At 43.3% G+C, this 27,113-nt stretch overlaps 1 protein-coding gene across 1 annotated transcript in view; it reads right to left on the bottom strand.

The window, feature by feature from the left end:
* The window catches only part of LOC126155175 (proto-oncogene tyrosine-protein kinase receptor Ret-like), a 241,641-nt gene that overhangs the window by 62,994 nt on the left and 151,534 nt on the right, over positions 1-27,113 (bottom strand). The window contains exons 10-12 of the mRNA XM_049916212.1: positions 18,863-19,063; positions 10,936-11,065; positions 156-273 (exon numbers count right to left, since the gene is read on the bottom strand). Of these exons, the coding sequence (XP_049772169.1) occupies positions 156-273; positions 10,936-11,065; positions 18,863-19,063 (449 nt within the window). The remainder of the gene's footprint in view (positions 1-155; positions 274-10,935; positions 11,066-18,862; positions 19,064-27,113) is intronic.

The following is a 27,113-nucleotide window of genomic DNA, read 5'->3' on the forward strand; positions in this document are numbered from 1 at the left end:
AATTTTAAAAAAAAACGGCCTGAAACGTTTCTGCCAAATTTCTCCGCACGCGGCAGAAGTGAAAGACGAAGACGCAAGTTGTGCGCCTCAGCAGAGGTGCTGCTGCTTCAGCTGCTGTTGGCTGGAGCTGCCTCCAGCAGTGGGTGGGTACTCACCGGCGGCCTGGCGTCGTGCGGCAGCAGGCAGTGCGCGCGCTGCACGTAGTCCGAGGCGGAGGCCGCCGCCGCGCCCGCCGCCGCCAGCTTCCGCTCGCATTGGGCGCGCCTGCACAGCCTGCGACACCACACACAGTGCGCCGCGTCAGAACGCTTCGTAGCATCTTCCGCAGCTCGTCCGCTACTTGTTGTACAGTGGTAAAAATAAATGATGTATATGGCCGAAACTTTAACAGTGCACGTTGCGGCCCAAAAAGATGATCTCAATACATTGGTTGGTTTGCAATGTAATTCAAGTCCATGTTCCTACCGTGAGAGGGCAGTTGTGTAGTCTGTGCCAACCGTGCCACGTTTAAACATTGCACTACTTGCACTGTGTGTCATTACAGGTATTGTGTTGCTACCGGATGGTTCGGACAACAATCGGATGCTTCATACACTCACTCTGATGGAGCGGGGAATGAAAGAGGTAGACGTCGCTGTGAATCAAATTGATTTCTCTAGAATATGGAACAAGTTTCTAGCGACAGGATCAGCTAAGGATCGTCAAAGAAGTGGCCGCAGAAGAAAAACAACAGGTGTGTGGGACCCATGTCTGCGTATTTCAGTGTGAGGTAACGGACGAGTTGTGGCGCTTTGGGAATATTATATGTTCGGAGTTGGGGTGGCCTCTCGGGCAGCCGGGGCCCGGCAGCAAACATGTGGTGCCATACGTTAGCCGGACGAGAGGGGTAGCCTCAGCGCATGGTACAGCAGTGTGGCTGGGAATTCCGCTGTGACGAGGACGGTGCCTTGTGTCGATGAAGGAGATGTCTATGCCGGGAGTGCCAAAGATGGCGGACTTTGTGAAACCTTAATGCCAACATTTCACACTTCGTATAGAAATTAATAGTAGCCAGATGAATCATGATACCTCAAAAAGAAACATGTAGATTACCATTATTTCCACGACGGTTCCGATGGTGTAATCAGATATTCAATATCTTTATTAGTTTAAAGTTTAGTATCTGCCTGTAAATTAGACAAGTAACACCCAACAACGAATTTCCAAAATGTAAACACTTCATCCAATTTCGTTGATCGGCGTGTCTTTAGGAAGCTATTAGTGTAAACCTAAATTGGATAGGAGATCACCGTGGCCGATTACTATCGATCACGTCAGGCCATAAGTACTCCACAGCTACACGAAAAACCGGTAGCAGCATGCTTATAAATATATTTATTCATCTATGTCTTTGTTTATATCTGATATATACTATTCATGAAGAAATTGGTTAAATATTTATTGTGTTTTAGAAAGCACGGAGACGTTAGGCTGCTGGCCTACCTTTTGCTTCTTTTCTTTTGATATATGTTTATTTAATTGTTTATGTATTTAATAATGTGTGTTAGAGCGTGTTTATGGTCCAGCCGTAGGAATATTTATTTAATTTCAAGTATTTAAATGTTGATCCAGTATTTCGTATGTGCTTAAATATGTTTGTGGGTGCGTTAGCTTGAAGACATGGCGCGAGCGCTTTAGCCAATCACAGCGCTCGTGAATGGGGACACTGGATGGAAGCGGGGAAGAGCGTCGTTTCGAAAGAGGAGAGGGAGTTCTGAAGAAGATGGCACACGACACGGGAAGTGCTGGACGCGACGGACGCAGAGTCGCGGCAGAGACTCGGAGAGTGTGGAGCCGTTCGCGTGATCGCGGCAGATAGAAATACTTCGGAGTGCCAACTTGCGCACTTGTGAGATTTCCGTGGCTTCTACAGTGAAGACGTAGTGTGCGTTTAGAAGTGAATATCTCGCGAGCTATGTTGTTGTTCATAACTAATTACGTGCAGTATGAATCTATTGTTTCCCTGTTATTCAAGTGATGTTTTATTTAATTGCTGGACCACCGACACCAGTAAGAGTTTTGCAGAAATATACCAATTCTCAAAAGTACTTCTACTATCGCACTCATTATTTAAAGTCGTTAAGATAGTACCTGCAGATTTTATTTAATTGCAGTCTTTCATTTATAAATTTATATGTTACATTCATAATTCGCAATTTCCGAGTGATAGAAGCCTTCGACCATTCGATTCATGTGTGTATTCCTATCGTATACTGAACACTCAGCAGTATTTGGCCTGTAATGCAGCAACTACGTATCCCAGCCCCTAGGCAACGAAACCAGCCAAAACTTTTAATATTTCAACTCAGAGTCGGAGGGTGCGTAGTAGTCTGAAAGCCTGCAACAGAAAGCAGGAACCCTCAACACAAGGACACACTTCTACGACAATAGTTCCAAACAGATACAGGAGAGCAGATGTCAACACAAACTACACAAAATAGGCTCCATAAGCAGAGATTACGTCCCAAAATGCCTCTCAAGGCTCCTTATCTGATTAGTGTTCGAAGAGGGGCTCGTGTCGCATGGGCACGAAACCACTCTTTGTGGTTTAGGCAAAAGTGGCACACAACGCGCTTTTCTGACGAGATCCGTATCATTCTCCGCCCTGGGAACACTGACTTTCCTAGGTAGAGAAACGAGGACAAAGTTTACTCCCTAACTGTTTTTAGACCGCCACCTTATCAAGGCGGTTCAGTTATGTTTTGGAGCAGAATCATGCATAGCCGCAGGACACTCCCTTGCGCCACTACAAGGGAGGATGACCGGTGTGAAGTACTGGGACGACATCCTTGCACGGATTGTGGCTCCATTTGGTGAACATATTGGAGCAGCATTAACGCTTATGGACGACAATGCACGCCCCCCCCCCCCCTCATGACAGTCTTGTGAACGCCTTCCTAGTGGGGCACAGAATCGGTTGGATGGCTTCCATGTTCTCCAGATCTCAGTTGCGTTGATAATGTATGGATCAAGTTAAAACAAGCGGTTTGTAATCTTCCTATCCTACCAGAGACCTTACAGTGCATCACCGGTCGCTGTGGAGGAATGGGACAATATTCCACAGGTCAACCTAGACAACTTGGTAAGGAGTATGCCTAACCACATTCAAAAGTGTCTCCAATTATGAGGAGGACCAATTAGTTCAAAAAGAATGTGTTAAGCAAGATGGCAGTGAAACAATTCTGTAGCGTTTGCAGTGGCATCTTTTGTAGGGCCTTGTTTGTGTTTATCAAGTGGAAATGTGTTTATCTTCATTATTTTTGTTTTCTTATGATTATGCCTTACAGAAAAATTACCTATCTTTCCTATTATGTCCATTTTGACAATAAAGCAATATGCAACATGTATTATCACCACAGTATATTAACAAAAACGCAAATTTTTAATCTCAGTGATTTGAATCATGCATTTTGATTAATACGGGGATAGCGCCTACTCGCCATTAAAGATTTCATCCAAATTTATGTCATATGCAGGTCACGCAGGTCTTGGCCAGAAATGAAAGTGACGCAAGTGGGAGCTCCATATCATCAAGCGTTTATAAAAATAAAAAAAATTGCGTTTATGGCGTGGGTTGGCGAGGCGTCAGCCATTTGCGTTAGCGTTGATTCCCGGCAGTGGGACGGTAATCCGAGATCCGTGGGGTAATCAGAGGGTCGCGATGTCGAGTCCGTATGCGAAATATTCTTCTTTTTTCACTTTTTACACTTTTTTATTTGTAGTTACACTACAAATAAAACGAAAATTAACAAGGTAACTTACTCGTCTGCAGCGCAATAGGCTATAGCCCTTTCTGCAAAATTATTGCCTACAATCTGTGTATGGCTGTACTGGTTCTTTTGTACAGCGGATTTAAAACACCGTGGGTAAGTATACGGCAAATATAGGAACGTCGTCTTTACTTCGTCAAAACCAGGGAAACTTACAACAGCCTTATATAAAATTTTTGGCTCGTCTGATGAAGCCCTACGTGCAGAACAAATTTCTTCTGTTAATTGTCTCGTGGGGAAGACAAACAAATCTACAATTACAGGACGAGATTTTTCAAGATGAAAGATTGCTGTCATGCAGTATTAAAATGATTATCTCGAAATGCACTCTACTACTGCTCCCCTGCGACGTCTATTTTTATCGTCCGTTAAAGAACTTGATCAAAAATCTTTAAAACCTATCATCGAGAGAGAAAAACAAGTCACATCCCAAGGAGATTGCATCAAAATACATTCCATTGTACACCATTAGCTGTCTTTTCCATTGTTTGACGAAATGATGCGTTACGCGTGGTTAGATGCCTTCTATGAATGTAAACCAAGTTTGTTTTTCTATAGAAACTTTAAAACAAATAGATAATTGTAAAAGTGCGGCATTTATAACGTCTGCAAGATGCCGAGAAAAATACTCCTTCCCCTGTTTTTAACAATGAATATCCTCCTCCCCAGCACGCGTAAATCGTCAATTGTAAAATAAAAGAAATACCTACTTTTATTTACAAAATTTTAGTGTAACCTTATATTCTCTTCTTGGAAATTTGTTTCGAATCACAAATTTTCCTTTACCTTGTGTTTTCATGTCTTTTATGAAAATATTAATAAATACAAAATACTGAGCATCATTTCGGTTTATTTCCTCTGTAAGTAACACAAAAATTGAACACAAACCGTTTTCGCATAAGGACTCGACGCCTCGATCCTCAGATCGCCGTTTTGTTCTCTTTCCGCTGCGCCTACCGTTGCGCAGCAGCTACGCTAGCGTGGACAGCTCATGCCTCGCCCGACCCTCAGTCTCGTCATTTCCTTTCCTCTCTTCATTGCTTGTTTTTCTGTTAAGTTTTCGTCCTATCTCATTCCTTCTGTCACGCTAATTATTGCCAGCGCCCTTTGTTTAAGTCTACGTAGCCGTCGTCTGCCTTCGTTATAAGCTCTGATTTTTGTGGTATAGGTACTACTCCTTTCCGCTTTTTATGTTACAGTTTGTTTTGTTATTCCTCTTTTTTCTGTGTCTAGCGTTATACCACGTGAAAGTGTGTGCGGAAGTTTTCCAAGTATCTGCGAATCGTGTAAATGAGGAGCGATGTGGGAGCCCCAGAATTCAACTATTCGGCTGTGGTAAACCGTCTGCAAAATCGCAACCAGACTGACCGACACATAGATCCTCGTCGTTAATCCACCGATTCGGGTTCGCCTGATCAAACCGCGGAAGGGACGTTTTAACGCTAACCGGGCGAGCTAGTTAATGATGTATCCGATATTAAATACCAATATTTATATAACATCTATGTTGTTGCGTGAACATTATGTAAAATAAAGTGCCATATTAGATGTAAGAGAGGATGTGATGGCACTAATCTTGCTAGTGGCTTATAAATAAATTGATAAATTATAATAAAATAAAAATATTTCGATTGAATCCGATTGATTAGGGCTTGAGATCCATGTTGATACTACCGTCCATTAAGACCGATTTGGCTCCTTTTGTGGGCGTTCTACATTTTTCTGCGTGAAAACATCTGGTCTCCTTCCTTCATGATGGCTTTATCAATCATCGAAACATTGGGAGCCACACTGGCCCGTAACTGCTCAACTGATGCCACCTGCCCAAGATGTTTGACAGGAAACTGGGATCGAGAAGGGCACTTGACACTAGAGGGCATCCCAGCAGCCCTGTGAGGGTGTGTGTGGGGGCAAACACGTGCCTTTATGTCGTCGGAGCGGTTTCAAATCGGTTCTGACATATTTTATCAGTGATGAGGGTGGTTCATTGTCTTGTTGAAGATCAAGGTCGTGTGCAGGATGCTGTACAAGAAAAACGTACGCACGTGATCGGCTGTTCGGTTCCACTATCGCTGCTATTTCATACCATATAGAATACGTCCACCATATTCCTGAATGGTACTCTCGTGGCAAGTGCAAAGCAGTGCAGCATGTTGCTCATGATGTCCTCTTACACTGCCCTGGCACGCACCAACATGCACTGCGTCTCAATTGATTTGGCAACGTTTTCCTCTTGCTTCGAGCAGCCATTGCTAATTTCTCTAGCCTGAGCTATGCTGTGACGAGAGGATCACATGTAGGGTCATGACTTATATGCCTCATAGCAAGGAGGTGATACTGGAACATGTGGCCACTCAGAGGCTGTTATTGTCCAGCACTATTTTGTAGAACGATTTCCTACTATGAGGCTTACCAATCCGCTTTTACCATCGGTAGTAATTGGCAGCGTTCAATATTATTATCATGGTGCTCACAGCAGTCGACAGGTGGCATCTGCATCCCTAAATACTGGTACATGGTACCTTCATAGACCTTCGTGTGAAACACCCAGAGCGCCACATACGTCGTTCGCTCAATATCTAATCCCCATTATGTGGTGTCGAATGAAGAAAGTGGTGCTAAAGCAAGGTTGGCACCTCGCAACGAAACCACAGGAAACGATAGTCGCTGCGTGACGCGCCGACAAATGAGAAACGCCCTCGTAGCCACGCCTCCCAGAGCTTCACTACGCCGCCGCAGTCGATACAGCTGAACAGAGGAACGCTCGGTCGCCCTAGTTCGCACTCACCGATCAAGACGACAGCATTAGATAGACCGCCAGTGTATTTACTGTCTGAAGCAGAACTTAATGGGAACATTGTCTTCAACTGAAGAGTCTTGTAAAGTTGTCTGTATCAAGTGATATTTTAACATTCAGGGCCAATTATAAATATTCAGAACTTTGCTGTGGAAATGGATTTTACCAAATTAAGTGAATCTCCATATTTATATTGTAGTAAAGTGAGCTGTTATTTCATGTGTTATAGTCCCGCTCAATATCCTCACAGAGCAAACAGAAGACCCCACAGTTGCACCGGCGAGTGTATTTTCGTCCGGCACAGCACATTATGGACTCCAATACTGCTCAGCTACCGCTCGACGGTAACGCCATTGGACAACACAGGTTTTTACGACCTTCCAGTCATGTGACACTCTGAACCCTTCCTTTCGCCGTGGCGATAGGAGTGCTCTCTCTGTCTTGTTTTCCCCGACATGATGGCTATTTTAATTACATTGATGAAGAGTACAGATAACCTAATCAAAAAACTTCGCTGTACAAGCATTCATAAATCAGTTATGCCCTACGGCTAGTATCAGTGCCTGTCAGTGTTTACTAGCGGTTCTGTGTTTATGTATAACTGAAGCTTCTTCAAGATATCCTTACCGCACGGTTGTACTACTGGGGTTCGACAAAAACGTGGAAGAACTGTGAGAAATGCATGCTTGAACATAAATAAAGCTTGCAGGTTGCTAAAAACCATACAACAGCCAAGATCGCATAAAATATTTCTTTGTTTAAGACAGCCGCTTTCAACAGACTATGTTGTCATCTTCAGGTCTTAAAATCTTTTCGCTGTAAAACACTTCCATTTTAAGCTGACTTCACGCACAAGAGATCAGCGTAAAATGAACAAGTTTTACAATGAAAAGATTTTAAGATCTGAAGATGACAGCATAGTCTGTTGAAACGTTGAAACCAGTCATCTTAAATAAAGAACTATTTTATGCCGCCTCGGCTGTTGAGTGGTTTTTAACAATTAAACAACTCGCCCTTCAGTTCTCTCAAAATGAGAAAGTTCAGCCTGCAGTTTGCGCTGTTGTATTTGGCCACGAAAGGCGCCTATGGAATCTCCTCAATACGATGCAAGTTTCAGTCGTGTTCAGAACAGTGTTCTGAGTAGTTGTGAGCTCACTATGTCGGAGCTAAGTGAAATCAGACACGACGAATTGGTGGGTGCTTCCGTAACCAACGGAGCCGAAGTGTTTGGTGTTTTAGTAGGCACCGTATCTAAGATTTATACTGCATAGAGGGAAACCGGAAAAGAATCATACGTGGATGCAAGTGTGTGTTGTGTGATCGAGGCGGACGGTCAGTGAAAAGGATCGTGGTGAAAAGTAATAAGACGGCAGCTGCAAAAGTCACTCCAGAAGTGGATGTCGCACTGGCAAACCCTGCCAGCTGCAAAATAACACGAAGGGAGCTGCAGAAGCAAGAAATTCCAGGGTGAGCTGGAATTCCAATACCACTCGTCAGTAATGCAAATGCTCGTAACAGAAAAGTGTGCTGCCGATGCCGTGAAACCTGGACTATTGAGCAATGGAAGGAAGTCATTTGATTGGGCCACTTTACGTCCCAAGACTGAAACATGGTGGCGGTTCGGCGATAATTTGAGCAGTCATATCGTTGTATTCCGTGAACTCAATGAATACTCTGCGATGTCGCATTAGTGCCAATGATTGTGTGACCATTTTGGATAATCAGGTCCATCACGCAGTAAGATGTTTGTTCCTCAATGCTGATACTGCGATCCAAAAATGACACAAATCCTGTTCACACAACTTGCATCGTCTATAACTGGTTTTGTAAGCACGAGGATGATTTATCGCATCTCCCTCAGCCACCACAGTCACCAGATCTAAATGTTTTTGAGCCTATGCGGCCTGCTTTGGAGAGAAGGGTGCATCGTCGGTATCCGGCTCCATCATCGTTCCCTGAACTTGCCACTATTTTGCGGGATGCACACAGAGACAGAATTTATTCATTCCGACGCGACTGCAATCTGGTTTGAAGGCCAACTGTTTTCCTACACGGTATTGTGGATAGTAAAGTGTTGTGTTTTTGTTGTCTCCACATTTCTGTCCACCCCTTGCGTATAGCTATCCACCTGATTTATTCAATAAAACTCTGATACTGTAAACATTGTTCAAAATTTCTAATTAATTTGTTCGCTGCTGATTTTTATGAAACCTTTTTCTAAGTTACGGTTTTTTGTGTACAGTATGTTTCTACTGAAACATTTTACAAAGAGATATTGTTATGTGGGCTGTTGTTATGGCCGGTATGTCCTACCGGAGGTTATAAATAATTAAAGTATAGCTACTCCCAGAGGCCCAGTGTGGGCTGTAATTAACGTACAGCAGTGAAACTAGGTATATATTGTATTGCGTTAAAGCGGAACCAAGTTACGCTGGAAAAATAAGTTCCAATTTTGACCACCAGGCGCAAATCTGGCGCTGTGAATACAAGAAAGACAGAGGTTTCCATACGTAATGGATTAGGAATGGGACGTGGGCAGAAATGATGAAAGAAGTGAGAAAGGAGTAATGTCGAATTTATTATTAACCGCTGGTTCCACAATTTGTTCAGTATGAGCAGTGGAGAGATTTGCACCCTTACTTACTTACTTATACTGGCCACAAAAACCGCAGCCGGTCCTTGGCCTCGCACAATCCAGCCTTCCACACTTTCCTGTCATCTGCATCTTCATCTCCCAGACCCAATATCTGCATGTCTCCCATGGTGTTATCCTTCCACCCAGATCCAGTATCTGCATGTCTCCCATGGTATTATCCTTCCATCTCATTCTCGGCCATCCCAGTGGTCTTTTTCCTTCAGCTTCTCCATCTATCACAGCCTTTATTACATCTACATCTACATCCACACTCCGCAAGCCACCTGACGTTGTGTGGCGGAGGGTACCTTGAGTACCTCATCGGTTCTCCCTTCTATTCAAGTCTCGTATTGTTCGTGGAAAGAAGGATTGTCGGTATGCCTCTGTGTGGGCTCTAATCTCTCTGATTTTATCCTCATGGTCTCTTCGCGAGATATACGTAGGAGGGAGCAATATACTGCTTGACTCCTCGGTGAAGGTATGTTCTCGAAACTTCAACAAAAGCCCGTACCGAGCTACTGAGCGTCTCTCCTGCAGAGTCTTCCACTGGAGTTTATCTGTCATCTCCGTAATGCTTTCGCTGTTACTAAATGATCCTGAAACGAAGCGCACTGCTCTCCGTTGGATCTTCTCTATCTCTTTTATCAGCCCTACGTGGTACGGATCCCACACTGGTGAGCAGTCATTCTTTAATTCAGCGAATCTATTTTTAAGCGTAATCTTAAACTATTAATTCACCTTCTCCTCTTTTAGCTTACTCACATCTACTCTTTGGGTTCTTTTACCACTGTTCTTCTTACTTGGTTGTTTTGGTAATGATTGTTTCACCTGCATTAGCACAAGAGAATGGTCCGGTCCTATCTCAGCCCCTCTCATTGTCCTAACATCTGTTATTGCCCTTTTATGTTTTTTCTCTATCACAACATTGTCTTTTTGGTTCCAGTTAATCCATCCGGTAAGATTCATGTTACTTTATATACGTCTGTATGGGGGAACGATGTACAGTACTCGCTATTTTCATGTTTCTAGCTGTGGCGAAGTTGATAAGCCTTATACCTTTATCATTTGATTAAGTGTGAAGGGTGAACATGCCTATATATGGTTCCATTGCTGTTCTTGTCCTATTTTGCCATTTAAGTCTTCCAGAAAAATTTTGATGTTACACTGTGGTAATCTGGAATACACCTGGTCTAAGGTGTCATACAATTCGTCTTTTATGTGTTCCTCCTTATCCTCAGTTGGGGCATGGGCACTTATTAATAAGGTATTTCTATATTTGCCTTTGATTCTGATGTAGCATATTCCTTCACTGACATTTTCTAGTGTCATCACACTGGCCATTATTTTATTATGAAGCGGAAATCCAGTCCCATATATGTGGTGACCACGCTTGTTTCCGCTGTGAATGATCGTGCAGTTTTTCTCCCCGTCCATACCTTGTCCAGGCCATCTTATCTCCTGTAGCGCACACGGTGGCCAAAATTGGAACTAATTTTTTTCCATAGTAAGTCACTTCCACATTAACGCCTTAGAGTATCTAACAAGTTTCGTTGCCGCACGATAATTACAATCCACACTGGACCTCCTTCAGTAGCTGCACTTTAATTATAACCACCCAGCACCACTGACACACACAGTTGTAAGGAAGTCGTAACGAAAGCTGAGCGTGGCTGAGAGCCGGGCTCTGCACTGACCTGTACCTCCAGTAGAGGGTGGCGACGGCGGCGGACAGCAGCAGGGCGCTGCCCGCCACGACGGCCATCACGCAGACGGCGCCGCAGCTGGCGCGGCCGCCGGACGCAGACACCAGCGCCACCGGGGACTCTGCAACCAGCGACCCATGCCCGCTTTTTATTTCGAGTTTCCAGCCATTGGTATTTAGTAAAGACTGTACAAAATCTTCATTCAGTTTCGGATTTTTACCAGCATTAGCCACGTGGCTGTGCAGTGTTGCCCGTATACACATTCTAGTTAGATTACCATGGCTACCTGACGCTGTCCGGAGGGACCTCCATCACTGCTCAAGAAGGGCAGGAAGCGACACATTTAAATTGTACCCTTTAAAACTTAATTGCATAAATTTTCTTATTACTTCGGGAAAATATGTGACCCTCAGAAATATCACGCTCAGACATTGATTTAATGGAAATTTCAGCTAATAGTAAATTGCAGGGATTGAGGCCGTATGTGGGAGACAGATGAAAAAAACAACTACGGTATTTTTCCCGACGGAATACTTGCCACTCCAAGCTGTGAGGAAGGTGTGGCGCTGTATGACGACAGATGGCACAAAGCCTGATAGGATGTGTTATTATTATTAACGGCGCAGTCTTACAGGTTAGGTGCTATAACATCTGACGGACAGCCTGAACAGCAATCTGCGGCCCTTTTCTGATGGTGCTGTGGTGTATGGCAAGGTGTCGTCGCTCAGAGACTGTAGGAGGATACAAGATAGCTTTGACAATATTTATAGTTAGTGTCATAAATGGCAGTTTGCTCTAAATGTAGAAAAATGTGAGTTAATGAATATGAATAGGAAAAAAATCTCGTACTTTTATCATACAGCATTACTAGTGTACTGCTTTATACAGTCACCTCTATTAAATACGTCGCACAGCAGAAAAAATTTATTGGGCAAGCTGAAAAATTTAATTCAAGTTCCATCAGGCGAGCTCGTAATTGCAAAGATTGAGCTGACCCAATGTGTCAGTTTTTATGTCAATATGGCGTACAGCCAATGCAACGGGACTTGGGCAGACAGAAATTAACCACCACTGTACTAGTTAGCAAGGCACTGTGAGATAACACTGTGTAATTATGCAGCCGAGCCCCGCTACAAAGTCAAAAATCGACAGGAAAGCCTAGCTCGACGGCCTAGAACCATACTAAAAGTTACCACAGCGAGGCAAGGAGCGCTGACAGGTCCGATAAAAGGGGACTAATACAGTCATGTACTCAGAGTCACTGCGTCAAAGGTTGAGGCTCAGCACATAAATAACGCAGCTTTCGAAGGACAAGAGCATTCTGACGTGCTGCCATTCCGTACGTGTTACGAAGGATCAGGGAGAATGACTGTCTAATGAGTTTCAGTCAAACCATGGTGAGCTGATGAATGATGGCCAGCCTGCTGCCTGTTCGCTGACTTCAGCACGGGGCAGCCAAACTTGATGTTTACCAAAGCAAGGGTCTGCCTTTGCTGCCTGCTGGCTCATCACGGAGGAGAATACTGTTGAGCAGCCAGCTCTCCTCCTCCGCTGGGTTATCGCGAATGATTTACAAACTGCCTCTTTCGCACAGTCCAGGTAAGGAGCGTCCACGCAACCTCGTGGACGACTTGTGAACATCTGCTGCGGTCTCGATCGGTCCATGGTGGATCACTATGACCTCTCTGCACAACTACAGGCATCTTGGACCACTGCCAGCAGACACCACCTGAGCACAAGACGGGGTGGTCATTGAGAACGCTGAGTGCGAGCCGGACAGCGGTCATCGGATCATGTCAAGCGGACCGCGACTGCTTCGCCCGATGCTGACGCCTGCTCTAGATGCCAGTGAGGCACTGACCTTTGGTAGCAATGTCTCACCGCGCTGGCGAGGCGTCAGCATTCCTTTGCGGCACACGCGCCTGTTCCCAGCTGCGCCGCCGTTCCGAAGAACCTAAAACCTTTGTAAACTCTGTTTGACAGTAAATGTATTTACAGACGAGGCTAACTCACTGACGCCTCCAGGCCTCCACTGGACCACCGGTTTTAGACGACTTAATGATAACCGCAGGGCCGAGTTGTAACGTTGGTGTCAAGAAGTGGCTCTGACACGTAATGTTGGTGTCAGAGCAGTTGTCACCTCAACTCTTCGGTGGTAGTGGAGCTACGTCTACAGCGCCGTATAGCAGTACCTGCAGAATGTACTGTGGTGAGTGAGCCTGTTGTATTGTCATTGTTTAAAGGCAAGTTAGAGAAACATGTCTGCTGCCAGTTCAGTGTAAATTTTGTAAACTTTCTGGGCATGAGCTACCATGTACCAGGCTGTGCCACTCACTCACGACACTTGTTGGAAGTTTGGACATACGGTACAGGATTGTTCTGAATCGCGTTGAGCAGCGATACGCTGGAAATATTAGTATGTAGTCAGTGTTGGTGTGTTGAGGTACATTTTTTTCCATTTCCCTTTTTGTTTTGTTGTTGTAAACGACAGCAGTAAGTTACGTAAAAAGCTAGACACACTTTCCGCTACTACGGGTGAGACTGTTGCCGCTTTGGCAGAACGGGTGCGAATACTATGAGCGTTAAATTGACAGGAACAGCAAGTAAAGGAAAGATTACATAGGAAAGGAGAGGTGAACTGTGAACGGAGATACCGCATACTCTTGTGAGATAGCGTTATCAATGCTTGACAGAGTTTGAAATGAGCCTCATCATGGATTTTCATTTCGCCAGCTGGCCCAATCGTGCAGTATCAAAATTTATGGGGCATTCAGATGTGCCAGTTGTCTGAGACTGCATGAGAACGTGAGGGTAGGTATACTCAGCGTTAAGATTCCAGTCGACCACGTCTAACCACCGGATTGTGCACCAAGCACATCGTAACCCCTACACATCTGCGCATGCCGTCCGAGAACAAGTAATGGATTCCCTTCCAACATTATGTCATCTGTTCCATTGTTCCTGGCTTGCAGCAGCCCGGCTAGAAAATACCGTTTCTCCCATGGGGTACCGTTAACACGCAACATAAACGTCTACGTCCGATGTAGTGCCGTGAATGGGATGCATGGACCGCTGATGAATGGTGTCGTATTGTCTTGAATGATGGGGGTGGTTCTGCACTATCCAGGATGGCCATCGTAAGTGAATACGGTAGCGGCATGAGGAGAAATCCAATTCTCCCAATGTTTTGGAGAAGCACAGCAGTATTACTCTTGGGATCATGGTGTGGAAAGCCATCGGTTATGACTTCACGTCACTGCTGGTAGTTATTGAGAAAATTATGACGTCATAGCGGTACAATATGAAAATGCTGCGTCCTCAAGTGTTACCTTCCATGCATCAGTGTCATGGCGCTTATTTTCAACCGGACAATGCTTTCCCAAACGTCACACCTGCCTCTATGAATTGTCTGCACGGTTTTGAGATACTCCCGCGACCAGTAAAATCCCCACATCCATCCCCTATAGAACATGTGTGAGGACAGCTCGGACTTCAACTCCGCCCCAGTGTCAGTATCCGGGACATGAAGGACCAGTTACACAAAAGTTTTGGTCCAGCTTGCCAAAGGATAGGATAGAACATGTTTACAACACCCTTTCCAACGAGTGCATGCCTCCAGACTAGAGGAGGTGCAACGTCATACTGATAAACAGACTCATACTTCCAAATTATAGTTAATTTCACTTGACTTTTAATCGCTACAGTAGCATCACCTACCCTCCCAACGAATGAAATTCATTGCGTTTCCTCCTCCCCTTCTGATGCTTCACTTTTTATGTCAAGGAGTATATTCTGAGATGATCAGCTTCTGCTAATGTACTAATACAGATAGACCAAAGATTGCCAAACTTTTTCTCATGGACACACCATTCTGATATACACAGTTTCACGAGACACTCTTTCGCTAATATTAATGAAAGAGATCCCGTTGCAACAGATAACCTACTGCAGAAATATTAGTTTCTGTATTTATTTTTTAAGTACAATATAATGCTACATTAAACATATCTTCTGAGATACAAGATTTTCTAGTGCTATTATGAATTCAATAACTCATGTGAGGTTGATGAGCATTATGAATGTGGTTATATTAGCCCGGATGATGGACAAATTCACATGCATACCCTCATCTATCTTTCTCAAACTCCCGTGTTTATCTGTTTTTATATTGGTCATACAAGAAAATGCATTTTCACACGACTATGTTGCAGAAACCTGCAGAAAAGCGATAACTGCTCTTTTACGTAAGTGAGAATAATCTTTCTGAATAGAAATCCAGAAGCTACGTACATATGATTCTTCCCACTTAAGTTCTAGAGTGTGATTGTTCTTCACTTCTTCCAATTACTCGTCTACAGCAAGTTGAAGTTCATAAGCATTGGAATGCAACATAGCGATCGCTCGTTTAATGCATGATCTATGGGTATGCATATCAACTTTCTGAGCTACTAACAAAAGTAAAGGACATTAGTCTATAGTATGGATCAGGTGTCAGTCTCATGAAGTCCAAACTCAAGATAAAAGATTGAGGAGCACAGTTCGGTTAAAGGAAATGGAAGTCGTGCATTCTTTCACCTAACTTTGGTGATCTATCGGCGGCACGGAAGCCTGTCAAGATGAGATAAGAAGATGTATCATGCTATAACGAGTGGCTGAGAAAAATTTCATAAAATATCTGGATAAACAGAGCGGTAACGAACAACACAGAGACCTAGCTTCTTAAAAGACACATGTTTTTCATCTTCTTTTACAGCTGCGATACATGGATCCTTCAGGCGAGAGACAAGCATCATATTGATGCATTTGAACTTTGGTGCTAGCGCAGAATGTTGCGCACAAAATGGACCGAAAAAAGACCAAATTATTCATCATCTTAGTATCTCTGGGCGTCTTTCTCTTCATGTTAACCAAAAAAATCTCCATTTCTTTGGCCATATTGTGAGAAGAGATGGAGAAAAGCTAGAGAAAATAATCATGGAAAGAACATCGAGTGCAAGAGACCAAGTAGCGAGCAGGTGGATAGGTCACATCACGAAGATCTCAGGTCTTCCTCTTCAGCAGATGCTTAGTTCATGGGACCATGACACTCATCAATGAGCACGACTTTTGATGATTGTTACATTGAACAAAGAGGAGGATGTTTTGTATTATTTAATCACAAGTTTGTCGTTTGTTTTGCTTTCTGAATGCACTGCTCCCGCGACACCCTTGATGCTACGACTCGAAACCCTAGAGTGTCGGAACACCTGCCGGCCGCTGTGACCGAGCGGTTCTAGACGTTTCACTCCGGAACCGCGCTGCTACTACGGTCGCAGGTTCGAATCCTGCCTCGGACATGGACGTGTGTGATGTCCTTAGGTTTAAGTAGTTCTAAGCCTAGGGGACTGATAACCTCAGATGTTAAGTCCCATAGTGCTTAGAGCCATTTGAACCATTCGGAACACCCAGTTTGGAAGGCTCAGTGTGGATTGCAAGGGCAAATTTGATATGATTTTAAAATTGCATGATTTGCATATGAGATTGTCTCGCCTGATCTACATGTACATCTACATGCACATCCTGACACGGTACATCCTGAAAATGCCTATGAAGAATTTTACCATCAGACGTGGTTGTGCATGTGCTTACTGTTTCAACACTGGGAGATGAGTCAGCAGTTGTTCTGACAGCCAGGAGAGCGTAGTTTGACAGGGCCATATTAGGCGATGGCTGGTGGAGCCCAAAGTATGAGAAATCCTGACTACGGGTCAGCTAGCCTGACACTATGAACACGTGGTGGAGAAAACCCGACCATTTCAATTGAGCAGTGAGGGTAGCCGCCATGATCAAATCAACTGAATAAAGAAAATATACAGAAAAATCTAAACTCTAAATAAACGCTGAGTCAAACCAGTGATAGAAAAGCCAGCCACACGGTTTTGAAGACAAAAATTAGAGGGATGCGAGAGTGAAGATGTGCCCTCGCTCCAAGATTTAACGTACCAGCTATTATACGTTAAATGTTTTGAGTGTAAAATGATCTACAAAACTCACTAACGCCTTAAGTGATTTACAGTGATTTAGTATCAATACATAGGGCTGGGTGGGCACTGTCGAACTGTTCTAATGGATTTTATGTAAACATTTCGTATTGCAAACCACAGGCCGGAATGTATATCCCACCCACGTAAAAGTGAATTTTCTGGCAAATAAAAATGGAACAGTGTAAGTAGTGGCAGCATTAGTAAATAGAGGTAATTAGAGACTATGACTGTGATGGAGTTTAATTGTTTAATACACTACTCGCCATTAAAATTGCTACACCACCAAGATGACGCGCCACAACGCGAAAATAGACAGACAGGAAGAAGATGCTGTGATATGCAAATGATTAGCTTTCCAGAGCATTCACACAAGGTTGGCGCCGGTGGCGACACCTGCAACTTGCTGACATGAGGAACGTTTCCAACCGATTTCTCATACACAAACAGCAGTTGACCGGCGTTGCCTGGTGAAACGTTGTTGTGATGCCTCGTGTAAGGAGAAGACATGCGTACCGTCACGTTTCCGACTTTGATAAAGGTCGGATTGTAGACTATCGCCATTGCGGTTTATCGTATCGCGACATTGCTGCTCGCGTTACTCGAGATCCAATGACTGTTAGCAGAATATGGAATCGGTGGGTTCAGGACGGTAATACGGAACGCCGTGCTGGATCCCAACGGCCTCGTATTACTAGCAGTCGAGATGACAGGCATCTTATCCGCATGGCTGTAACGGATCGTGCAGCCACGTCTCGATCCCTTAGTCAACGTTTGGGGACGTTTGCAAGACAATAACTATCTGCACGAACAGTTCGACGACGTTTGCAGCAGCATGGACTATCAGCTCAGTGACCATGGGTGCGGTTACCTTTGACGCTGCGACACAGACATGATCGCCTGTGATGGTGTACTCAACGACGAATCTGGGTGCACGAATGGCAAAACGTGGTTTTTTCGGATGAATCCAGGTTCTGTTTACAGCATCATGATGGTCGCATCCGTGTTTGATGACATCGCGGTGAATGCACATTGGAAGCGTATATTCGTAATTGTCATACTGGCGTATCACCCGGCGTGGTGGTATGGGGTGCCATTGGTTACACGTCTCGGTCACCTCTTGTTCGCATTGACGGCACTTTGAACAGTGGACGTTACATTTCAGATGTGTTACGACCCGTGGCTCTACCCTTCGTTCGATCCCTGCGAAACTCTACATTTCAGCAGGATAATGCTCGAGCGCATGTTGCAGGTCCTGTACGGGCCTTTCTGGATACAGAAAATGATCGACTGCTGCCCTGGCCAGCACATTCTCCAGATCTCTCACCAACTGAAAACGTCTCGTCAATGGTGGCCGAGCAACTGGCTCGTCACAATACGCCAGTCACTACTCTTGAACTGTGGTATCGTGTTGAAGCTGCATGGGCAACTGTACCTGTACACGCCATCCAAGCTCTGTTTGACTCAATGCCCAGGTGCATCAAAGCCGTTATTCTGCCAGAGGTGGTTGTTCTGGATACTGATTTCTCAGTATCTATGCACCCAAACTGCGTGAAAATGTAATCACATGTCACTTCTAGTACAACATGTTTGTCCAATGAATACCCGTTTATCATCTGCATTTCTTCTTGGTGTAGCAATTTTAATGGCCAGCAGTGTATTTATTAATGGTATAACGACTCATAATATCGTCCATATAAGCAAAAATACTATTCCTGATAAACCAGTTAAGCTACATAAAAACCAAGAGCAGCATTGGTAAGCTGATGAAATTTACGTCCAAGTTCATGTGTAATATTTGTACATAACGTTGAATTTACACTTTAAACATGTTTTAGAAAGTCGGAAATACTCGAGTGCGATGAGAGTGCACAGTGGCTGCAGCGCAGGCTTCCTACCTGAAGACGGCGCCGCCGTGGTGGTGGGCGCGCCCTGGCCCTGGCGGTGGCCAGCGCTGCGCGCCGCGTCCGCCGCCCCCGGCTCTTCGCGGCCGGCCCTGGTGTGGCACCAGCAGGCGGCGCGGTTGCAGATGCCGACGCCCACGCAGCTGTACAGGCCACGTCTCCCCACGCCGAGTTTGCCCGTGCCGAACGTCATGTCTGTCGACAAGCGTGCCGTCGCGTACCTCAGTTTACGGAGTTCTTTTTCTCCCTCCGTGCCACGATGTGATCATTTGAGTGACAGTATACAGCATTTGTTAAGAGAAGGGGTGGAGCAAGAGTATGACATCACCATTTCACTCACTTATATTGACTTACAGACCGCGCTAAACACATTCATCGAGGTCCTCATAATGCCTTGAACAATAAAGTTATCCATTTTGCTGCTATGTGGACGAGTGCCCCAAAGACATGACACTGCAATTAGATGCCTGTTTTCACCATATTAATGTGTCTAACGCGTCGATCATCTGCTAGTTGTAAAGCTGTGTGCGGTGTCTCATCATCGAAAAGCCAATAAGACATTTTGGCTGTTCTCGGGGAATCTCGGACTTGAGTCCATGTTTGCCATATTACTGGTGCAGACCAACAACGAGTATATTTATTTTTACAATCTACTTTTTTATAATTAAGAACAGGCACAGAATACTTTAGTGGATAAACAAATGTAGCTAGTAGCCCAGTCACTTATCCTTCACCTGAGGCTGTCTCAAATCATTTTGAGTGTCGTTATACAGGGGGTCTAAAAAATGTGTCCACTGCTTAAAAGTCCATAACAGACAGACTTGGCAAACTAATTGACGGAATTGTCTCATTTTTGGTGAAAGTGTTTCTTAAGGTCCAACTTAAAGTTATCACTGTAGGTGATTGTAATGGTCACCATTAACATCCACACACATACGATGCCGCCGAACTGTAGCACGAACTACGGACTGCAACGTGTTCAGTTGGATATTTTCTCATGAATGTATTATGGATTCTCGAAGTTCATCCAATGTGCGTGACTTTTGTCGATAAACGACGTTCTTTAGTGTTCCCCACAGGTAAAAGTCCAGAGGAGTTAGGTCTGGGGAACGTGGTTGGTACTCCACAGCACCTCTACGGCCTATCCATCTTCCTGGTGGATTTTCGTCGAGATACACCCTAACACGATTTCGGTAGTGGGCTGGGGCACCATCTTGTTGAAAGTAAACTCTTTCGTCTCCATACAAGTCTCGGGTGGCAGGTAAAATGGATGTCTGAAGCTTCTGAAGGTACACCTCACCAGTAACTGTGCCGTCAAAGAAGAATGGCCCAATCAAGCTCCGGTAATTGTGGCGATTTATGGTACCATTGAGATTGAACTGTGCCTCATCAGACCACACAATCATCTCTGCAAACTCTTCATCGTTGCACACCACGTTAGTAAACCATTCGCAGTACTCCATTCTACGATCTGGGTCGTCCTCGTTCATTGCGTGTAGAAATCGTGGGATGTAGCACTTCCACTTTGCTGTCTTCAAAATACGCCGAACACTTAAGCGACTCACTCCAGTTTCACGAGCACACTATCTCACAGACTTCTGTGGTGAGCGAGTGAACCGTTGTAACACACGACGGGAGTTAGCTGGACTTGCTACTGTTACAGATCGTCCAGATCGTTGTTTGTGTACATCTTTAACACAGCCTTCGGCTTCAAATTTGTCTCGAATGCGACGAATCGTTAAGCGTGTCGGTGGGTCTGTTTGATACTCATTTCGCCATTCCCGTTGAACCTCATTTTCGTACTTAAAATGCCGCTTCAAAACTGACTTCCTTTCATCGAATGTAAGCCTTGCGCCAGCCATGTTTACTCGAGTAACTAGGTGCAACTAAGAACAATTGACTATCTGGCGGCTGTCATCTGACAAAACAAAACAACGCAATACAACGCTTGTGTGGCGGTTGCCGGAACTACAAACTATTACACTACCAAATATGAGACAACTCCGTCAATTAGTTTGCAAGTTATGGACTTTTAAACAGGGTATACATTTTTTTCGACCCCTCTGTATTTGTGTAGCTACTACTACTGGACCACCTTCTTTCAGTTTTATACTAAGCATGATTATTGGTAGTACTATTATTATTATTATTATTATTATTCCATTTATTTTGTTAGTGCTCCATGTGAGCACAACCAGAAGCTTATAAAACAGTTGTTTTCCTTCTTTCATTTAACCCACATGTTTTTCACCAATGTATTGACTAACTTCGTGACACAACTTATTTCATGATAGCAGATACGTTCTTTGTCCGTAAGTAAGGTGAGCCTTCTACACACTGTTCCAACCATCCTCAACAAATGGCAGGAATCTCTTCACACGGGAAAGACATTCTGGGCAACAATGAACGCTGCGTACGAAACAGGTAGTTTATTGTTTGTTGTATGAAGGTAAATACGTCGTTTGCTGAGCTCGTCCTGTAATAGTTTCATTAACGTAAGTTGTTCAAGTAATTAGACACTTACGTGCAATGGAACATACTTATATCCACAATCATCATAGCTGGATTTAAAGACCTCATTACTGAATCATTTTCTTAGGGAAACGGCAACAATTTTTAATGTTTGTGTCCATTTCAGAAACAATGGCTCCATCTCCAAGAAAATGTGCGAGGAAGAAGAATAAGCCAAAATGGGTTATGTGAACAAGATAAGGTACTCCTGTTCAACTGATGGCCTTCGAGGAGCACTTCAGAAGGTTTCGCAAGAAAATTGGTCGATATACGAGCTGCTATACATTTATAAATTCCATGGAGTAGTTAAACAGACTATGTAGACCGCAGTGATTGCGACAAAGACAATATGACCGCTGGCAAAATGGGAAGGCTGTTTGTCCTTACGAGTGAACTGGAAGTTAAGTTAGTTAAATTTATAATGCAAATGCAAGAAATGTGGTTCGGGCTGAATGTGAACCCAATAATCCACTAACCATTCTAGCGCAGTGAAATCAGTGCCTAACGTAAAACAGAAGTCAAAGAACCAAAAAAAAATTATGACATCTGTGCCACTTGTAAAGAGAGCTACAGCTATGTAAAGAATAAAACTGCTTGGATTCAGTGTTGTCTTCGTCTGCGAGGATTCCATGCAACGTGTCAGTTCATCGAGTTACCTGGTGCTTCGGTATTTATGTGTAATATTTGTGCAAATGTTAGTGACAGCGAAACTGATGCTGGAATGAATTAAAAGTGCGTTAAGTGAACTTTAACAGAGCAAAATAAAATTATCACGGAATTAAGCATATCATCATGAAGTTAAGTATATAGTATCACAGAATTACATATGCTACAACGAAGTCAGGTAGCACGCCCACTTCGTTTACTACATTTTATAAATTCAACAGCTTTTTAATTCTCAGCTGTTGTTTACCATAGGTTAGCAGAGTGGTGTATCGGTCTTTTACAAGCAAAATATAAAATTTCTAGACTGAATGTTTGTTTTGCTTTTCCATTTACGCCGGCCGCGGTGGTCTCGCGGTTCTAGGCGCGCAGTCCGGAACCGCGTTACTGCTACGGTCGCAGGTTCGAATTCTGCCTCGGGCATGGATATGTGTGATGTCCTTAGGTTAGTTAGGTTTAAGTAGTTCTAAGTTCTCTGGGACTGATGACCACAGCTGTTAAGTCCCATGTGCTCAGAGCCATTTGAACCATTTTTTTCCATTTACAATCCTCAACGTCACAAACTTAGGTACATTTACCCTATTTTGTTGGGGTTCATCTTGCCATTTGGCATCATTTGTTCGTTTCTAACCTCAGAATGTCCGAAATGTCACTACAACTGTCGTAAAGATATCTTGGGTTTGCACATCTACCAGTAGTAGGCTGTGCACATGTCCTCAAGATTTTTTTGACGTTCGCGGAATTGTTTTCGTTTTCGAGTCGAAGATGTTGCGTTTCGTCCATTTGGAACCATTCACTTTTCTTACTTGTCCACAAAACTTAATTCTGATTTGATTACTGTGTGCGTAATTTCTTTTCTATTTTGGACTATACTTCTTGCTTGATTATTTATGTAGATTTCGTTCTTTAAAAGATTATTTTGGCCCAGTACATTGCGGATGACCTTTCTCTCTTTCCTAATTCTGCTAATAATCATCTCTGAGAGAGAATAAAACAGTCGTTTCCACATACACTATAGGCCATTAAAATTGCCACACCACGAAGATGACGTGCTACAGACGCGAAATTTAACCGACAGGAAGAAGATGCTGTGATATGCAAATGATTAGCTTTTCAGAGCATTCACACATCCAATAACCGCGAGGGCAGTTTATAAAGCTTTTTAATTTTTATATTCCAACCGATTTCTCATACACAAACAGCATTTAACCAGCGTTGCCTGGTGAAACGTTGTTGTGATGCCTCGTGTAAGGAGGAGAAATGCGTACAGTCACGTTTCCGACTTTGATAAAAGTCGGGTTGTAGCCTATCGCCATTGCGGTTTATCGTATCGCGACATTGCTGCTCGCGTTTCTCGAGATCCAATGACTGTTAGCAGAATATGGAATCGGTGGGTTCAGGAGGGCAATACGGAACGCCGTGCTGGATCCCAACGGCCTCGTATCACTAGCAGTCGAGATGACAGGCATCTTATCCGCATATCTGTAACGGATCGTGCAGCCACGTCTCGATCCCTAAGTCAACATATGGGGACGTTTGCAAGACAACAACTATCTGCACGAACAGTTCGACGACGTTTGCAGCAGCATGAACTATCAGCTCGGAGATCATGGGTGCGTTTACCCTTGACGCTGCATCACAGACAGGATCGCCTACGATGGTGTACTCAGCGACGAACCCGGGTGCACAAATGGCAAAACGTCATTTCTTCGGATGAATCCAGGTTCTGTGTACAGCATCATGATGGTCGCATCCGTGTTTGGTGATATCGCGGTGAACGCACATGGGAAGCGTGTATTCGTCATCTCCATACTGGCGTATCACCAGGCGTGATGGTATGTGGTGCCATTGGTTACACGTCTCGGTCACCTCTTGTTCGCATTGACGGCACTTTGAACAGTGGACGTTACATTTCAGATGTGTTACGACCCGTGGCTCTACCCTTCATTCGATCCCTGCGAAACCCTACATTTCAGTAGGATAATGCACGACCGCATGTTGCAGGTCCTGTACGGGCCTTTCTGGATACAGGAAATGTTCGTCTGCTGCCCTGGCCAGCACATTGTCCAGATCTCTCACCAATTGACAACGTCTTATTAATTGTGACCGAGCAAATAGCTCGTCACAATACGCCAATCACTACTCTTGATGAACTGTGGTATCGTGTTGAAGCTGTCTGGGCAGCTGTACCTTTACACGCCATCCAAGCTCTGTTTGACTCAATGTCCAGGTGTATCAAGGCAGTTATTACGGCCAGAAGTGGTTGTTCTGGGTACTGATTTGTCAGATCCATGCACCGAAACTGCGTGAAAATGGAATCACATGTGAGTTCTAGTATAATATATTTGTCCAATGGTGTAGCAATTTTAATGGCCAGTAGTGTATACACACAGGATTTATGATAGCTGTAGTGAAGAATTTTGGTATTTGTGGAAAAAACTTTTGTGTGATGTGGAAACCTAGTTCCATTTCCCTAGTTCTTACTTGTGGTGGTAGATCCCTATTGTCTTCCTCTCAGCATATAATATCTCATTGATGTTATCAGATTCAAATATGTTCCCCCATTTTATGCTAGACGTATTGTTCTAGTCGCTTTAAGATGGATAGTGACAGGATCTTGTAGATCACTGTGTACCGAAATGCCACAATAATTAATCACCCCTGTAGCGTTTAATTTCTTTTGAAGAGGTAGAATAAATGCTTCCAGTCATATTTTAGTTCCTCTTTCTCCCAAGTGATACTATGATTTTATGGGACATGTCTATTGCTTCTTCAGCAGCAAGTCTACAAAACTCTGTTATTCTTGAATCATCATCATCTTCTTCTTCTCGTCATTCTTCTTCTTCTTCTTCTTATTATTATTATTATTATTATTATTATTATTATTATTATTATTATTATCATTTATTAGTTTGGCCTACTGAGGACCACAGACAATAATTTACATCTTTTTCATTCCTGTGGTTTTTGATTCTTTCCCTATGTTTTGAAGGTTTTTACTTTTGCTCTGAACTTTTATTTGTCCCTTATTTCTTCCTTGGTTATTTCCATTTCCCTCTTGTCCACTTTAACTTATTTGGTCGAATTCATTGATATTTTTCAGCTTCTGTCAAAAAGTTAAAAATCGTTTTTGTTATTCTTTCTCACCTAGCGTTTTTATGTTTCCATCGAATTCAACTCCTCTCGTACTCATTGTGTCTAATATTCATTCTGTTATTTCGTAAACTTCTTTATTACTTCTTAGATTACGTTTCGCATTGTCAAGTTGTGCTCTCAGTGTTTTTCTACTTTTTTCTTTCTTTCTTTTCTATTTCACCTAGTTGTTTGGCTGTATTTAACAAAATATAGTCTGAAGTATAAAAGCATTCTGTTCTAATGATAATGTAGTAGTGCTGGAGTTTTTCATTTACGGAAAAACACTTTTTGTTATACAAGTTCTTTATTATTTGAAAAGCCACTTCCATTTTCCTTGCCCTTGCTATTTTATCTTCTTTGTACACAGCTTCCGGTTGTATTACTTCACGTAGATATTTAAATTATTGTTATTATTTGTATTTTCGTTTCGACTAGCTTAGGTCCGATGCAAGTCGACGCTAGTTACGCTTCTCATGGGTCATCTGGGAAGCGTGCTTTAATGAAAGGGACTGTGATAAGTGTGTATAAGATGTATTGTGTATTTGTATTTTTAGAGTCAATAAAATGGATAAGTCGAAACCCGTTGTGGTACATACTGCCAAGTTTAACATGACCGTACGATGGATGAATCACTGTCAACAATGTCTTGCACACTAATTCCATCAAACATAGCGGGGGATTGCACTGGTAGTGACCGACGTCACCTCTCCGTTGTTTGGTGGTCAAACAAGGACGACGTAAATTCCTTCGACAAGCTACATTTGACTCGGCTGCGTCAGAGCCGAGCGCCAGCACAAAATTTTATTAATATTTCCGTTACAGCGGCGCCCATAAAAAAATTAAATGACATTAATCTGCTGCATTGCCTGTCGTAACGTGAATTACAGTGTCCTTTTATTTTGTCTTCCTCACTAACGCACAGTTTCGGCAGTGTAGCCATTTTCAACTGTCTGAACTATATGATAAATGTGACACCGTTAAAATTCAAATGTAAAATCGTATTATTTATTTACTTGACAGAAAAATACTAAAATAAAATGAAAGAGAATTGACGTGGTGTAACTCGTCATCGGACGTATTTGGGCTATAGTCAAAACTGAAGCACCCATACATTGTGAAACTGCAGTTGTAGTGTCTGATATGCAATAAAATTCGAGTTGTATTGAAAAGTGGTCGGCATACAATAACGGATGACTCTGTATAATAAATTATTTGACCACATTAACTGACTTAAAAATGAACAACATGGCACCAAGTATTTCTTGAATAGCTGTGACGTAATACATCACTTTCAAGTCTAACGAAATACCACTCCTTCTTTCCCTTTCTGGCATTCTTTCATCTATTATGTCACTTTCCTGTATACACTAAGGTTACTGAAATTTGTACAACGCACACAGCGTATCTGGTAGCTCTATTTTATAAAGTACTCCGTGTCAAAGCAAAGGAATCTGACGAGAATAACTAAGTCTCTCTCTGTATGGGTTTCACATGAACTGTGTGTGAGCAGTACGGAGGAGTGTAACTTACAATATGTATAAGAACTAAGAGAATGAAAAAGAAGAATGAAGCGCTTGAACTAGAAAGGATGTGATACAGAGATACTGTTTTTCACCCCTGCTATTCAATCTGTGGGTCTATGAAACAATGATGGAAGTAAAAGAAAGGCTCAAGAGCAGCATTAAAATTTAGGGTGAAGGGATATAACAGATAAGATTCGCTGATGATGTTGCTATCGCCAGTGAGAGTGAGGGCGAATGACAGGGTCTATAAAATGGAATGTACTATCTAATGAGTACATTTTGTCGATTGAGAGTGAAGCGATGAAAGATGAAAGTAATGAGGAGCAGCAGAAATGAGATTAGCTATGAACGTAACACCTAAACTGGGGATCAGGAAGCAGACTAAGCAAAAGAATTTTGCTACCTTATGATGT

The sequence above is a fragment of the Schistocerca cancellata genome, chromosome 2 (assembly GCF_023864275.1).
Source record: "Schistocerca cancellata isolate TAMUIC-IGC-003103 chromosome 2, iqSchCanc2.1, whole genome shotgun sequence".
Taxonomy (NCBI): Eukaryota; Metazoa; Arthropoda; class Insecta; order Orthoptera; family Acrididae; genus Schistocerca; species Schistocerca cancellata.